This window comes from Neopsephotus bourkii, unplaced genomic scaffold, assembly GCF_033783945.1.
Source record: "Neopsephotus bourkii isolate Nb327-2 ecotype Australia unplaced genomic scaffold, CSIRO-AGI_Nbou_v1 NB_1287, whole genome shotgun sequence".
Taxonomy (NCBI): Eukaryota; Metazoa; Chordata; class Aves; order Psittaciformes; family Psittacidae; genus Neopsephotus; species Neopsephotus bourkii.
The window spans coordinates 2,962,670-2,977,486 of NW_026901771.1; the positions used below are offsets into that span (position 1 = coordinate 2,962,670).

At 47.1% G+C, this 14,817-nt stretch overlaps 1 protein-coding gene across 2 annotated transcripts in view; it reads left to right on the forward strand.

Annotated features, from left to right (window-relative positions):
• GSK3B (glycogen synthase kinase 3 beta) overlaps positions 1-8,701 on the forward strand; it is a 144,570-nt gene extending 135,869 nt beyond the window's left edge. For both annotated transcript variants that reach the window (XM_061365476.1, XM_061365477.1), the window contains 2 exons: positions 1,578-1,676; positions 8,364-8,701. In XM_061365476.1, the coding sequence (XP_061221460.1) occupies positions 1,578-1,676; positions 8,364-8,431 (167 nt within the window). In that variant the 3' untranslated portion in view covers positions 8,432-8,701. The remainder of the gene's footprint in view (positions 1-1,577; positions 1,677-8,363) is intronic.
• The last annotated feature ends 6,116 nt before the right edge of the window (positions 8,702-14,817 follow it).

The following is a 14,817-nucleotide window of genomic DNA, read 5'->3' on the forward strand; positions in this document are numbered from 1 at the left end:
ATTAAAGTATAGGTTTCTCACTGCTGTTCAGCTTTAACACTTGAGGATTCACGTTTCTTCAGTTTATTTTTCCATTTAAAACGGAGACTTACAAATGCTGAATTATTACGAACATATGAATTGTGAATTATTCCCACATGAATTTGAGGATTAGTATTTGTACAAATGTTGTGAGTAGTGAGGCTTTCTAGATGGGCTAGCTAAGTCTGTTTAGACATGAATGGAGAATTACAGGATAGATTGGATGGGTTGCAGGTAATGTAGCAACTTCTGTTTGGTTCTAGACTGGAGCTTAGGTTCATAAGTGCTGAAGCACAGTCTCAAAATGTGTGGCAATGAGTAGGTGAGAGTCTTCTGCCTCTTGCCCTCACAGCTGTAAAGAAACTTCATGTAACTTTAACAGAAAAAAGATGAAACTGCTGAGTAGACTTCTGATCCCTTTAGGCCCTAAGTTTAAAGCTTGTGTTAAAGAAAAGCAATAAGCTCTTGAAAATAAACACAAATAATTGAAGACTTTGTACAAACCTCCCTTACTGAACACATGGTGTGATTTGGATAGCCCTTGCTATCCGGAGGTCTTGTGTAAAAAGCTGTCTATTCTCATTTCTCCTCCAGATGACCTCCTGGAGCTCCAAAATTCGTCAGTCTCCTTTCTGTGAGGTGACTGTTCACATCCTTCTCTGGAACTGGATGCTGCTTTCTCAAGAGGCAGCCAGTCACTCCTGTTTCTGAAGCAAACAGGACCTGTCTTGTCTGCTCAGTTCCACCTTCTGTGAGGCACTAGATTCTCTTGAAAGGGCGCCAGAATATTGTCATTTGTTGGCAATGCGTAGCCCTTATCCTCCCACAGTTGTGGCTATAAGATGCCTATTTTTCATTCTGATAACACGTTGAAGCTATATTAGATTTGGAGCCTAAAAGACGTGACTATTTTTGCCTTGGTTTAATGTCTTCAGACAGAATGGTTGCATCATTTTGTTGTCCATTTAAATTGCCCTGATGATCAAATCCCTTTGCTTTTCCCTGTGCTTTTAAAGGAGGTGCCACCTCTTCTTGGCCTCGCTCAAGGAGACTGGTCTTGGGTTGCTGGGTCCTTGAGAAAGTGATGCTAAGAACCAAATCCCTTAAGCTCTTGGAGCAACTGTTGGAGCTGCTTGCTTGCTGAACCTGTGCCCAAAGCAGCACCACTGTTATCAGCCTTCTTAAGACTGATTGCAAGTGGGTTTGTGAAGGGAATCCTTCCAGTGCTTAGAAGGAAACAGCATTATCAGGCTGCTGATAAGGAACAGGCTTGGCTGGTTCTTTGCTAACTCCCAAGCTGCTGTCTTTCTCTAGGAAACAATTCCCATGCACCACTACTTGTAGTTCTGACAGTCTTGCTCTGGAGACTGCTTTGCCAAATATCCCTGTGGTTTCCTCTTGCTGGTTGGCAAAGAAGAAAACGTAACGTGACCTTTGGCTGTAAAGGCATGCATTTCACCCAAGGTTGCTCTTACGGGGGGAACCCAAGGAGCTGAAACTGCATGCAGGGCTCTTCGTGGTCTGAGCTAATTTGTTTTGTTCCACCTCCCCTCCAGAACTGTCAAGTAACCCATCTCTGGCTTCGATCCTCATCCCTGCTCATGCCCGGAACCAAGCAGCTGCTTCAACCCCTACAAACGCTACAGCGGCCTCAGGTGAGAACATGCAGTCGCCTGCCTCCCTCCCCACCCTTGCTCCCCCCTGACCAGGCACCTTCCTTCTGCTGAGGCACATGAGCTGCCTTGGCACAGGGTGAGCGGGGAGGAAGGACTTCTTCCAGCATCACCTGAAACTTGGTCTTGGTGGGTGGGCTTTGGGGTGCTAGCAGTGGTCACCAACCCAAATCCTAACCCAGGGCACTTTAACTCTGCATTTGACTTTATAGTTTGTTGATCCTTCTCTCTCAGACTTCCACTATTAATAAAATCACCTGTTGTTTTTTAGCAGTCTTCACGGGTTAGTTTGCACCTAAGTTCTGAGCTTTCAACTGCTCTGAAATTAATACTGACTTGGAGAATGAGCTTGTGCTAGATGCCCAGGAAGAGAAGAAACAGCTAGCTCAGTACATGTGGCCTCTGTGGAGCTTGGATGCCTTCCCCAAAGGCATTAGCACTTAAAAGTCTACTTAGGGAGTTCAGTCATTGTGCTCACTGCCTTGCCTAAGTAGCTGCAGTTGCTTCTTACTGAGTTTGCTTGTGTCATCTTTGGGTATAAGGCAGATGCTTTTTTGGCCAGCACTAGTGAATTTCTTTCTTGCCTCTGTTGCTCTCTCTCAAGTTTCTGTCAGAAACCTTTTACAAGCTCACTGTTGGCCTGTAGCCATTCCATACTGTATTCAATTCCCAGTGAAAGCTTAAAAGCCTGCTAATACCAGTTGGGAGACTCCCAAAGAAAATCCCAGGTGCTGCAGGATGTGGTGGAGGTGATTCAGTACATGACAGTCTGCCTCTGAGTCAGCAAACCAGCCGGCTCTCTTGGGAATTGGGCAACCCAAGGCAGGCTGTAGAATGGGTGTGCTTATGTACGTAGCTTGTGTGCATGTCAGTCCCATCTGAGAAGGGCTCTGACCCCATTTGGAGGTGGAGAATGCCTACTCACCGTAAAATAGCTGATATGGGGAAGCCCTAATTAAAAAGGTAGTATTGAAACGTGAAGGAAAGCATTTGCAGGTTGGTGCGTTGGACAGTTACCTGATGCACTTGGTCCAGCCTGTGCTGTATAGAGAACATTTTCATACTCCAGGACAGCCAGATGCACCCAGATTGGAAAGATGAGGCCTCCCTGAAGATGTAGTAGCAGTAGGGAAAAGATAGAGCCTGTACAATTTTATGTCTTCTGAATTTAGGAGAAAGCAAAATTGGTATCCTCAAATTTAGTATGTTTGTTTCATACACTTGGCAGTATTTTGCAAATAGTCATGTTCTCCATTTCCCTTTTCTGTGCATCTGTTGCTCAACAACTGAGAGAAAAAAAGCAGATAAAGTAGTAAAAGTGATTGGAAAACTACAGAATACACACATGGAAAATTATTTCAAGCGCTCCTGAAAAATATTGTTTCACTTAATGTCCCCTTGATGACTTTTAAGGAGTTCTCTTTGTCAAGATACAAGTCTTGAGGAATTAATGGGGTTAAGAAATCCGTTTTCACCCACCACTTTCCAAGAGCTCATATGGGGAGAAACGCATTTAGGCTGAGTCCTAACTGTGAAGTATGCCCAAAAATAAAGAACAACAAAAAAAACCACCTTATTGATATCAACAGTTTTAAATCTGTTTGCAAGCACTGCACCAAGTTGGGACAGGACCTGTTATCCATCATTCAGAACCCATAAAAATACCTTTGCAGCTTGGAGAAGTTGTGCGATGAAGTTCAGTATTGGGCAACTTGCAGCTTTGTGTTTCTGCAGCACAGCCCACTGGTAGTTTCTTATTCACATGAGGGTCTCGCAGTGGGAGTTCCATGGGAGTTGTGATTTTTAGGATTAGGCCCTCTATGCAGTTATGTTAATCTGTTGTGCTTTGCATACTGATGCCACACTTAGCAAGAGATTTTCAAATAAGGGGTCCCTTCTTTCCCTATGGCCCTGCACATCCCAGAGCAGTAGATTTCTACTCCTTCAATAGCTGCTAAAGCAGCATGGGAGCAACTCTCACCTAACCAAGGGCATCCTGATAGGCAGATGTTTCTGCAACACATGGCTCAGCAGTAGAAATTCAGAAACTATAAAGGTGATGATGAAGCAACAAGACGTAGCTCTCAAAGCAGTTCAAAGGGCAAAGCAGGTTATATGTAATTGTAATTCACATTATCAGTGTGTAACATGCATCTCCCTCTAGCAAGCAGAACTGATCCTGAGGCCCAAGCTTCCACTCTTATGGTTGCCTACTCCATAAGCTTGAGGCATAGGTGCACGTACATTGAAATGCAGAGTACTTGTTCGTCACTGTAGATAACCCAGGTGGGTGGCTGTTACCTGCTTGCAGGCAGTTACTCCGTTTTCAGAGCTGTCGTGTTAGTATGCAGCCATGTCAGAATCTCTGCTTTTTGACAAGGTGTAAAGCACAGCTCTTTATCGTGCATCAAGGCAGGGGCATAGTTAGAGAATAAATTCAAAAGTGAGATCTGTTTGTCCCAAGTCTACCAAAAGCAGTGTTTGTCAGGACACTTAGCAGTGCCATGGTGCTAAGAGATGGGAAGACTGGCTTTTCAGCATACCACATTAACAGAGCAGGTTTCATCAAGCCAGCAATACAACTTGTGCTAACAAGTATGTCACAAATCTGCATTTTAAAATATAGCAAAAATGAGTAAATTTTGTTAACTGATAGTTTCACAGTGGTGATTTCAACAGCCCAATGCAACAGTATTCCTGGGATCATGATCTTAAATGCAGGGGAATTGTTGTAGGTCGATTTTTAAGTGTTAAAATGTTTTTGTTGCAAATTTCCTCTACTCTGGAGTGATAAAGCTGGGTTTGCTGTGCTAATAGAATGTGGGGAGTATGAAGCTTTGCTGCACCAGTGTTAGTAAATTCACCTGAAGGTTCATGAGAAACTCTGGTGTGACATTAATGACATGTCTAAAGCAGAGCAGAGGAAGATGGGAGTTATTGGCCCCTGCTTGAAATGATGGGCTTGCTTTTTGTGGATTATATTGGCCATTGATCAGAAATGCCAATGCAGCTTTATTTGGGTGGGTGCTGGCTTGATTAGCTTATGGAGGATGGTTTCCTAGCTGTGCAGCCGCAGCATCAGCAAGGGGAGCGTGCACACCGAGCCAAACGCGTATCTGCTTGTGTGACTCCGTGTTTTGCTCCCTGGATCAGCCAGCAGCAGTAATTACCTCTGTTAGTCAGCATTAAGATGGGGAGAGCGTATTAGCCATCTGCAGGGGAGTTGTGTCAGCAGGGATACTGGGGTCATCATCTTGGGCATCCCACTGTGTTGATCCTGTGTAATCCCAAGTGTGATAGCGTGCCTGAACTTTCAGCAAGAAAGCAGATCAGAGCTAGTGTTACCTGCCAGTGTGTGCCATTGAAAAAGACCACGGTGCTCAATAAAACAACATTTAGTACATTCAGAGTATTCCCATCAAGGGAATTTGGGGAAACTAATTCCTTAACCAGAAAAGGGGCAAGCTCAGGCATCTGCAAGCTCAGCACAGGGATGAGTCCATGACAGTTGGAGGAGTAAAACTTGCATGTTTCAGGCTTTTATGTTCCAGTTTTGCTCTGGGCCCTGGATTTCTACGTCCATATGCAAGCACAATAGGAAAACCAGGCTTTTCCCCTCCTCCTTCTCATCCTCTCAGCTGTCCTGTGAGAGCTCCCAGGCTGGTGGAAGGTTTGTTTCTGTATCTCTGTAGAAGAGCAGCACAGTCCATCAGCGTTACAGATCAAACCAGCTAATGCTCTCCTTAGTGCTAATGGTCTTCTTGGACTGAATTGGCACCTCTGTCTTGCTGAACTGTAGCCCTTTCATTCCTTTCCGGGAGGTTCCTAAGGAGTAACCCTCCAAGAAAGCCAAGGTGTTCCTCAGAGGGAAAAGCTGAATGGGAGGAGGTGCTCTGCACTGATGGGAGGTACTTCGCCCTCTGTTTGGAAGCACTTTTGGAGGTGGCTGACACTTAAGCCCTAATGTGGTTTCTTTGCCCGCACAGGCAGAGGTGACAGGGCAATGAGGCTGCCCTGACCTCAAGCCACAGTCATCTGTCCCAGACCAGAAACCTCCTAGCTTTGCTCCCCGCTGCTTTGCAAAGCAGGTGTTCTAGCAGCACTGCTGAAGGCCTAGGTTTTCTTCTCTTACACCTGAATACTGATGCCTCATGGTGAGAAGGAAAGCAGTGTCCAGAGAGCCCCATACTTGAATTGTGCTCCTTCCTCTGGCACCTCAGCAAAGAGAAGAAGCCTCTCTTTGCTCCCCAGATGTCTTGTTGAGGCAGAGTCAAAGAACAAGCTTTCTTGCAGGTTTGGAGCCACTTAAAGCTTTGAGCAGGCTCAATGCTGCGTCCCAGCCTGGGTGGGCTTCTGTATGTTGTTGTGAAAGCCCCCATGTAAATGGTCGTGGGATACCTCACCTGGTTTATTTCCTTTTTAACATGTGGCCTATATATTTCTTAGCAACTCCTCCACTGGCGATGATAGAAAAGGAGCATATGTTATATACATTACATGAAGTAGCTCCATCCCCTCCTCTTTTTTCTTTATCTCTACTCAGAAGCAGTGTAATGATAACGATTTCAGCCTCTGCTGTCTTCAAGAATAGGAGATCAAAAGGCACATTTCATTTCAGCAAATGGAATAAAAGCACTTCCCGTACACACACAGCCAGCAGTACAGACTCCAGCTGGCCTGCTCGCATCAGGCATGGCAGATGTTGCGTTAACTGGAGCTTGTCCATACCTGAAAATCAATCTAGACCAGGCACAGCGAGAGTTTGTAACTATAAGTGTGGTAAACTATCAGCTGTCTGGCTGGGTCACTCTAGATTTCCATGGTCATCATTGGTCTGCATGCATGTGGGATTTGGGAATTGCTCCTTTGGGGACATTCTCCACATAGGAGGGCGTCTCTTGTGTGCAAGGCTAGGTTTCCACGTAACACATGGCACTGTCATCATGCTGCCTCGGTGCTTTAACTGCGTGAGCTGGTTTTTATCATGGTGGTCAGTCCTTCATGAGGGAGGGGTTGCAATAAATTTGGGATGGGAGGAAAGGGAATGGAAAACTCCCAGAGCAGTCGTCTGGCATCCTCCGCCCCTGTGAGGATTTCCCTTTCTTCCCACACACTCCTCACAGCATTTCCTTTTCAAACAGGCATCATCCTCCCTTCCTGCTTACCCCTTGTATTCCTGGGTGCTGCTGTTTGTTTGATTTCCTATTTTCATCACCTTTGTCTATGTCTGTTACTTAGTCACTGAGCAAGTGCTGCCCATCTCTAGACTCTCATTCATTCCATTGCCTTTGCTCATGGCTGCGCTTCCAACTATGGTGAGGTCAGTGTGGCAAGAGAGGAGAGGGGTTTGTCCGCAGGTGATGGTAGAGCACTGCCTGGCTGCATTGCCTCACGAGCTCTGCTGTGCTGGAGAAGTGTCACTGCACCCCCATTGCCAGCCAGCTGGATTTTGTCATGTCTGTTATTGATGCTAGTCTGAGGTTGGTAAATCTGTCCTTCCTTTTTATGAGCCTTTTCCCCCTGTATTTTCATAGTCTGCCCTCTTCTGTACTGAGACAACAAGACTTGGCCCTTTTTTCCCCCTGTTGCAGTATGGATGGCTTTGCAGTTAACCTTACTTAAAATAAGTGGGTGAAATGCGTGATGGTCTCTCATAGAAAGCCTCTCAATGTCTTTGTCCCATTTCCTATTCATTGTCTTGAGAACTGTATTTGTTTAACCTTTCATCCACTTACCTTTTATTTGACCGCACTAAGCAGATCCTCTGTAGAGTGGTCTCAGATGAAGTTGGTGTGGTTTTTTTCCCTACCAGCTCTTCTCATACCAAGAACAATTAGAGAGAATCCCCTGATGCACGTGAGCTGTGAGAACAGTTACAGTGCATTTCCTTTCGGGATCTCGTGGCAAACCCTGTCTTTCCTTGAGATGCACTTTGCCATACGCCCCTGTGGCTGGCCTCCTTGTGGAGCACTGTCACTCCCAGAGAAGAGATGCTGTTAGAGACCATTTATTGCAGAGAGCTGATCCTCTGACAGTGTCATTGGCTTGTGTAAACCTCGTCACTGGCCTTGATGTTAATCTGCTTCAGCAGTTGAGGGAGTGGCAGATCCAACTGAGCACCATGGAGTAAAGCAGTAGACTTGAAGGATGTGTTCTGAGGCCACAAGTGCATGAGTTGCACATGAACACACAAGCTGTTTCTGCCAGGGGAGCAGGCTTGTTGCTTGCATTGTCTGCACTCATTCACACCCTTTCCAGGCAGCTTTAGCACAAGAAGGCCCAACAGTGAAACTTCAGCATCAGTGTGGTGGCCACAGGTACTTGATGTTAGTTTTGGCGACGCAAGCGTGCCTTGTCTTATGCTTATGTAACATGGGCAGTGTTACCTCCTGCAGTATCTGCCAGAGCCTGGCTGGGTGTTTGCCTGCTGCCCTGCAGCCCTCAGCCCTTGAGCTCGCCTTTGTCTGGCTTGAAGACCGCCTTCCCAACCCAAACTGTGCCATCCACAGCCCCTGAAGCCAAGAGAGCATCCTAACCAAGCAGCGGGAGTTGCGGGTTTCCCGGCGTGGGGAATGTCGCGGCTGTTGTTTCCAGATGTGTCTGTATTTTGGAGGTAATACTGGTTGTTTTTGTTCTCTCTTCCCTTCCTCTCTTGCCTGTTGTTTGCAGATGTTAACGCAGGAGAACGAGTTCAGACCAATAGCGTAGCTACAGCATCAGCCTCCAACTCCACCTGAACCAGTACCACACAGCCAGCTGCACAGGAAAAATCACCAGTAATTTTGAGTCTTGCTCAGCAACACTGGTCTCATTTGGAAAGAAAATTAAAAAAGAGGAGAGAAAAAAAAAAACCCCAAAAAAAAAAGGAAAGAAAACAAAAAAAAAAAGAGGAAAAAACCAACCAACCAAGCAACCTGTTCATTTTAGTGTTCAATTTTTTATTATTATTATTGTTGTTCTTATTTAACCTTGTAAAATATCTATAAATACAAACCAGTTTCATTGTATTCTCACTCTGCAGGGTGTCCGGGGCAGGGGACTAGGTGGGGGGGGAGGAGGGAAAGCGGAGCAATACAACACACCAATGTCTCTCCCCTCGACAATCTCTTCATGTTGGAAGTTTGCTGTTGTGTACTTCAGAACCAGGACTCTTGCCTCATGCCCTCTCCCACAACAGAAAGAAGGAAAAGAAAAAACAAAAAAAAAAAAACAAAAAAGGAAAAAAACCAAAACAAAAAAAAAAAACCCAAACCTCATTCTCTGCTGAAATTTATTATTTTTTTTTTTTTAACCTCTTTTTTTGTTTTCTTTTTAAGTGAAGTTTTGGACTTTGATGTAGTTGCACAGCTTGAATTTGGTCGGGAGCTTAGCAGGGGTCATTCGGCAGAGCTCAGTGTTTCTTGTCAGCCAATCCATCTCCCAGGTTGTCTGAAGAACTGCCCTGGCTCGGGATGGGGAGCGGGCAGCGTGGTAGGCAAATAGGTTGCCATAGGGTGGGGGGGGGGGGTGGGAGGGTTTGCTGTGTATCGAAGGCTTGACCCGCTAGTGGAAGCCTTTCATTGTAAAAACCAGTGCTAGCGGTGAGGAAACCCGCAGCTCCAGTAAGGGAAAAGTCTACCCCCGTGGGTTATGTATAATATAATACACACACATGCACGACCGCAGGCCGTTAGCCTTTGGAAGCAGCTCCTTTGCCCCGCTGGAGCTCCTGCCCCGTGTCGTGGGCCAGTGCCGGCACCCGGTCAGCTCCCATCTTCAGCAGAGAAGAGCGGATGAACAAATCCCTCGTCCTGAGCGGGGAGGTTTAAGGGACTCTTTGGGAAGTGACTGCTGTGGAAGCGGGTTTGGTTTCGGGATTTATTTCAGTTCCTCTTTTCTCCCCCGCTCTCAGTTTGTGAACAGGCTGCCCTTTCCCAAGGTGCGCACAGGAGGAGGACACCAGGGTTTATAATGTGAACTGTTAACAGTCTTCTGGTTTCTTTTGTAATACCTTCCTTTTTTAATGGCAGTTTTAACTCGCAGGATGCCACGTCCTCCCAATAGCTCTGATTCTCAATCCACAGCTAGAACCTGTATTTAATTTCATCTTTTTTAACCTCTTGCTGCTGCTTCTTTTTTGATCTCTATTTATTGACGCGTGTTGCCACGTTGCCATTATGGTTTTACATTTGGTAGGATATTAAAATACACATCCAAGTGCTCTCGACAGTAATATGTACCTGCTGACTTGTAGGAAAGCTGGCTATATATGAGTGTGTGTGTATATATATTATATAAATATATACATGTATACATAGATACAACACTGCTTTTTCTATTTTGTCTACGATCTCGAAACAGTCTGCCCGGAGCGCGAGGTGAATGCTTGTTCTAGTCCATCCGGTCAGGGCCCGGGTTTCCTCCCTGCAGCGGCGCGTGGCGTGAGCATCCACATCTCTCTCTTCCTGAAGTCAAAGCAATATCCCTCGGGAAAGGGTCAGGTGAGCGGCCCGACGCAGCCGCAGCGTTGGGAACGGGACATGCGGAGACCTAGGCTTGCGGTGGGTGTCTGCTCTGGCCTTACCCCCTCCGGAGGAGCTGTAGTCCATCACCTCTGGTGCTTAGCGAGCTGTTCCGTCTGACCCGGGAATCTCTTAAGGCAAGCAGTTGCTTTTCGGGAGCACGGGGACCATTGCGTGGCCCAGGGGTAGGCAGCAGTAGCAGCTTCAGTGCGCTCGGCAGCAGAGCTTTTACTCACGAGCTCGGTGCGTTTCTCCTTGTACCTTTTGATGCTGTTGATGTGGGATTTGTTTTGTGGCCTCTCTTAGCAGCCATGGAGCTGGGCACAGGCCTGCCCTCTCCTTCCCACCTGGCACCCGGTGTGGGTCTGAGGAGGCAGGAGTTGTTTCAAGAGGTGAGTGACCACCACCACCATGTCGTGTTTGCTGTCGGGCACACACAGGCGCGCACACACAGGGAAAAGGGGGTTTTAAAGCTTTTTAGCTGTTGTTAAATCCTGGCTGGCTGCATAGGAAAGCACACCCGCATTTAGAAAGAGGCAGCTCTCCAAATCCTTCCCTGCAGCTGAAGAGGAAGCTGAAGAGCGTCTGAACGCAAGGGCTCGGCTAGTCAGTGTCCCAAAAGGTAAGTGGAAGGGCTTGGCTGACCCAGTGATCCAGATAGATGCGGGAGGCTCCAAAAGCAGGGCAGCAGCGGGGGACGGATCCGCTGTGTGGGTGACACTGCTGAGGCATTGGCCACAGGCATTGTCATGTGAAGGCAGTGAATTACACAGTGCTTAAAAGCAGGAATACAAATAACAAAGAGAAGGTTCTGCTTGTGCCAGGAATTTGTGGTTGCTCTTCCCTTCCTTTTCCTATCCTTCCACCTTTGGGTTGAAGGCTGGTGAAGAGGAGCACAGAGCTTTCCTCTCTGGTTTGTGACCGTGCCGGCATCTGTGTGTGTTGTGTGCATGTGTGTGTGTGTGTGTGTTAGGCTGGGGAGGGTCAGGGGTGCCCCTCTGGTTTTAGTTCTTGTTTTCAAGGACCATGGCAGGATCTCACCCTCTTTTGTACATCAGATCCAGGTCTTTGAGCAACCGTTTTTGTAAATAATGAGACAGAAAAAAGAAAAAAAAAGGAAAAAACCCAACAAAAAAACCTCCCCCGAAAGCTCCTCACCAAATTCAAGCGTGTACATCCGTGCTATTGGTTGTTGTTTTGAGTTTTATTGTTTTGTATGTAAATATGTGGACCCAGGAACTGTTATTAATGAGCAAAAAGTTACCGTTCAGGGCAGTGATTCTGTTTAATAATCAGACAAAATGTAGACGAGCTTTTTAAAGCCATATAGTTTTAACTCTGTACAGTAGGTACCGGCCTGTATTATTGTAACAATAACTCTAGCGATGTATAGTGTATCTATATAGTTTGGAGTGCCTTCGCTTCCATGATTTTTTGAATTTTATTTCCCTTCCCCCCCCTTTATCAATGATGTCTTTCCCCTTCCACCCTCCCCAAACCCACATCTTTGCTCCCCCCCCCTCTGCTTTCTAACTCTTTGAGTGCTGTAAGGTTTCGGTGATACCCTGATCAGTAGCGGAATGAGAGGAAACCGTCTCCACCATCATCCATTTCATGGGAGCCGTGGCTTTGGGGATGTCTCCAAGTTGACCACCCTGCCCTCTCCTCCTCCCGCTGGCAGCCACCGGTTCCCTTCGGACACTTGCCCCAGAGCTCATTTAGGCTTTGCTCATTGATCCCCCCATTCCTGCAGCTTCCAGGAGGCTCGGCCTTCCCACCCTCCCTGCGGCTCTGCCGGGGGCAGCAGCCGGGCCCCCAGGGAGGGAACCCCTTGCATCCCGCAGGGATGCTCTGCTCGGAGCAGGGGGCATCGCTGTAGGAGACCATGGTGGTTTCTTCTGCCCGGGGGCACTTCCCGTTCCCTCCCTTCTCCTTGTTTTCCCCACCACCCCTCCCCAAAGTCACTTTTTGTTTTCTTGAGATAAGTTGAACATGACTCTTGATTTCTTGTGCCCAGCACGAAGGCCTTGTTTCTCAAACTAGTTTGCTTGTGTTTTACTACCTTGTTAGTATTCCACATAAGATTGTCTTGAATGGGAAAACACTTAACTCTTTACCAAACCAAAGGTTGCTGTTTTATTTCGAAGCATCTCGTGTTCATTCCAGTGAAGCAGAGGCTGCACTTTCTTTCTGGTGACACGAAGGTCAGTGATGCCAAGCTGTTGGTGACAGTCTGCTCAGAGCTGTCCCTCTCTTCTGTTATTCTCTTTCGGGCTTGTTTTTTAACCCAGTCTGGTCTTGATCTGCCCTTTACATCAGCCTTGCTGTGGCATGGGTCTCTGAGCCAGACTCGGTCGCAGTCTGTCCGCCCCAATGGCTGCCTGATCGAGACGCTGGTGTTCTTTCACCTTACATTTACCTACCTTGCTAGGGAAAGGCAACAACAAAAAGACCTTCAAAAGAAAATTGGCTGGTAGAAGATCCCCAACACTTTGTCCTCTTATTTCGAAGCCAAGCTGTACCTAAAATAACGCAGGCGCCTGTAACTTGCAACTTAAAATCCCCCCCTCTCCCCCCTGGTTTTCAGTACTTGGACCAGTAGAATCCAAGCAGCCTGTCAGACACGTGCTCCTGTACTGGGAACCTCCGCCACCGCAGAGGAAAAGGAAAAGCACAGTGAGGGTGTTGGGTCCGGGCTCTGCCTCTGGGGCACAGCCAGCGCGTACCCCGGGGTGGCAGCTCACTTCCACGGGGCTCTCGGCCGGTTCTGGTCGTAGTTGGCTTCGTTTTGCAACACTGCAATAACAGCAAAACGGACAGGAAAGGAAAACAGTACCTAAGGGGTTAGCTCGAGAAAAGTAGCTTCCTTGTGTTGGTCTTTCTCCATTTATTTTTAATATATATATATAAAATATATTTATATATATATAATTTGCTTGCCTGTAAAATTTGCGTTCATTAAATGTGTTGCTGATGGATCACTTGGGCCTGTACACACCAATTAGCGTGACCACTTCCATCTTCAAAAACGGAAATCTAAACAAATATATATATATATTAAGGACTGTGGGTTGTATACAAACTATTGCATACACTTGTGCAAATCTGTCTTGATTTAAAGGAGAAGCAAAACCTGTATAACATTATTACTACTTGAATGCCTCTGTGACTGATTTTATTTTATTTCTTTTTTTTTTTTCATTTGAAATATAAACTTTTTTCTTTTTTTTTTTCTTTTTTTTTTGTGGAAAGTATGCTCAATGTTTTATTATTTCCCCTGCCCCTTGCTCCCCCTTGTAAATACGTTTTGTTCTGTGTGACTCGGTTCGGAACTAGTTACCTGGTACTGTAATTTGCATTAAATAAAACGTAGGTTAGCCTGGAAATGAAATTTAAACAATACCAAGTGTGTGGTCTTTATTTCAAGCAGTTGCCCCTTTCTTTCCTCCTCTTCCTCCCTCCTCCTTCTCTCCCTTCTCCTCACCTCCCGCCTCTTTCCGCTCCGCAAGGATGAGGTGGACGTGAATCTGTGTAATGATAATGGCAAGGAAAAGCCTCAAGAAACAAGCGTGTTGTCTTAACTGAGCTGTGTTATTCCATGCTGGTTTCCAAGAGGTGCCAGCTTGTCTCTGATACCGTTGGATTTGATGGAGAGAGGAGCCCTGGGACACCAATAACTGCAAATTAAAACCAACCAATCAATCTTCCTTCACCGTCCACCTATAGATACGAACTGAAGAACCTGTGTAAACGGCTGGCTTTGAATCCTGCACTCGTGGTTGGTTGGGGTTTGGGTTTCTTTTTATCATTGGATCCCATTAGTAATGTTCTTTGGTGGTGATCTGTAAAGTTTGTCGAGACCACGTCCAGTGGACCGTTCCTGCAGCAAACCAGCAGTAGCTCTCTCTGGGTTGGGTTTCCGGTACTGGATGATGTGTGTGTTCACCATGACGTGTCTATTAGCGCAAAAGATGAAACAAACCTCCTTGTTCTGGGCTCTGTGACCCGGCCGGGGCCGCTCTGTCGCTATCCTAAAGGCTAGATGCGAGGTCGTGTGACTGCTGCTTCAATAAAACCAGATTTCTATTGCAGAGAGCCTCCTCCTGCTTTGTTCCCGGGCCCGGCACGCGGTTCCCTGCGGCACCCCTGGCACTGCGCTCCCGCTGCAGAGGTGGGAGCGGGGTGGGAATGGGGGGGCCCAGGGCTGGGGCATGGGGAGAGCCACCTCCAAACAGCACCTTGGTGTGGTGGCTGTGCTGCCTGCACCCAGGCAATGCTGTGTGCCCAGCGCAGCGCCAGCCCCAGCTCAGCCATGGGGGCAAGGGGACCAGGGAGCTGACCACAGCCTGGCAGCACCAGAAGCAATGATGCCATCGCTTCACTTATATCAGTCCCGGGACCTCACGTGCTGAGACCAGAGCTGCTCTGCTCGACAAGTCTGGCCCCTGAGATTGAGGGTGGCCACTTCGGCAAAGGCTTCACTGCCTGAACTGCAGTACCTGGCTAAGTGAGTTCATTGATGTGAAGGTTGCCACTGCTCATCACAGTCCTCAGGAACGCGGCCCGGTGGTGAGTTATCCTTGGGCACTTCTCCACACATGGGTGCTGAGGTCTTCTGTCTC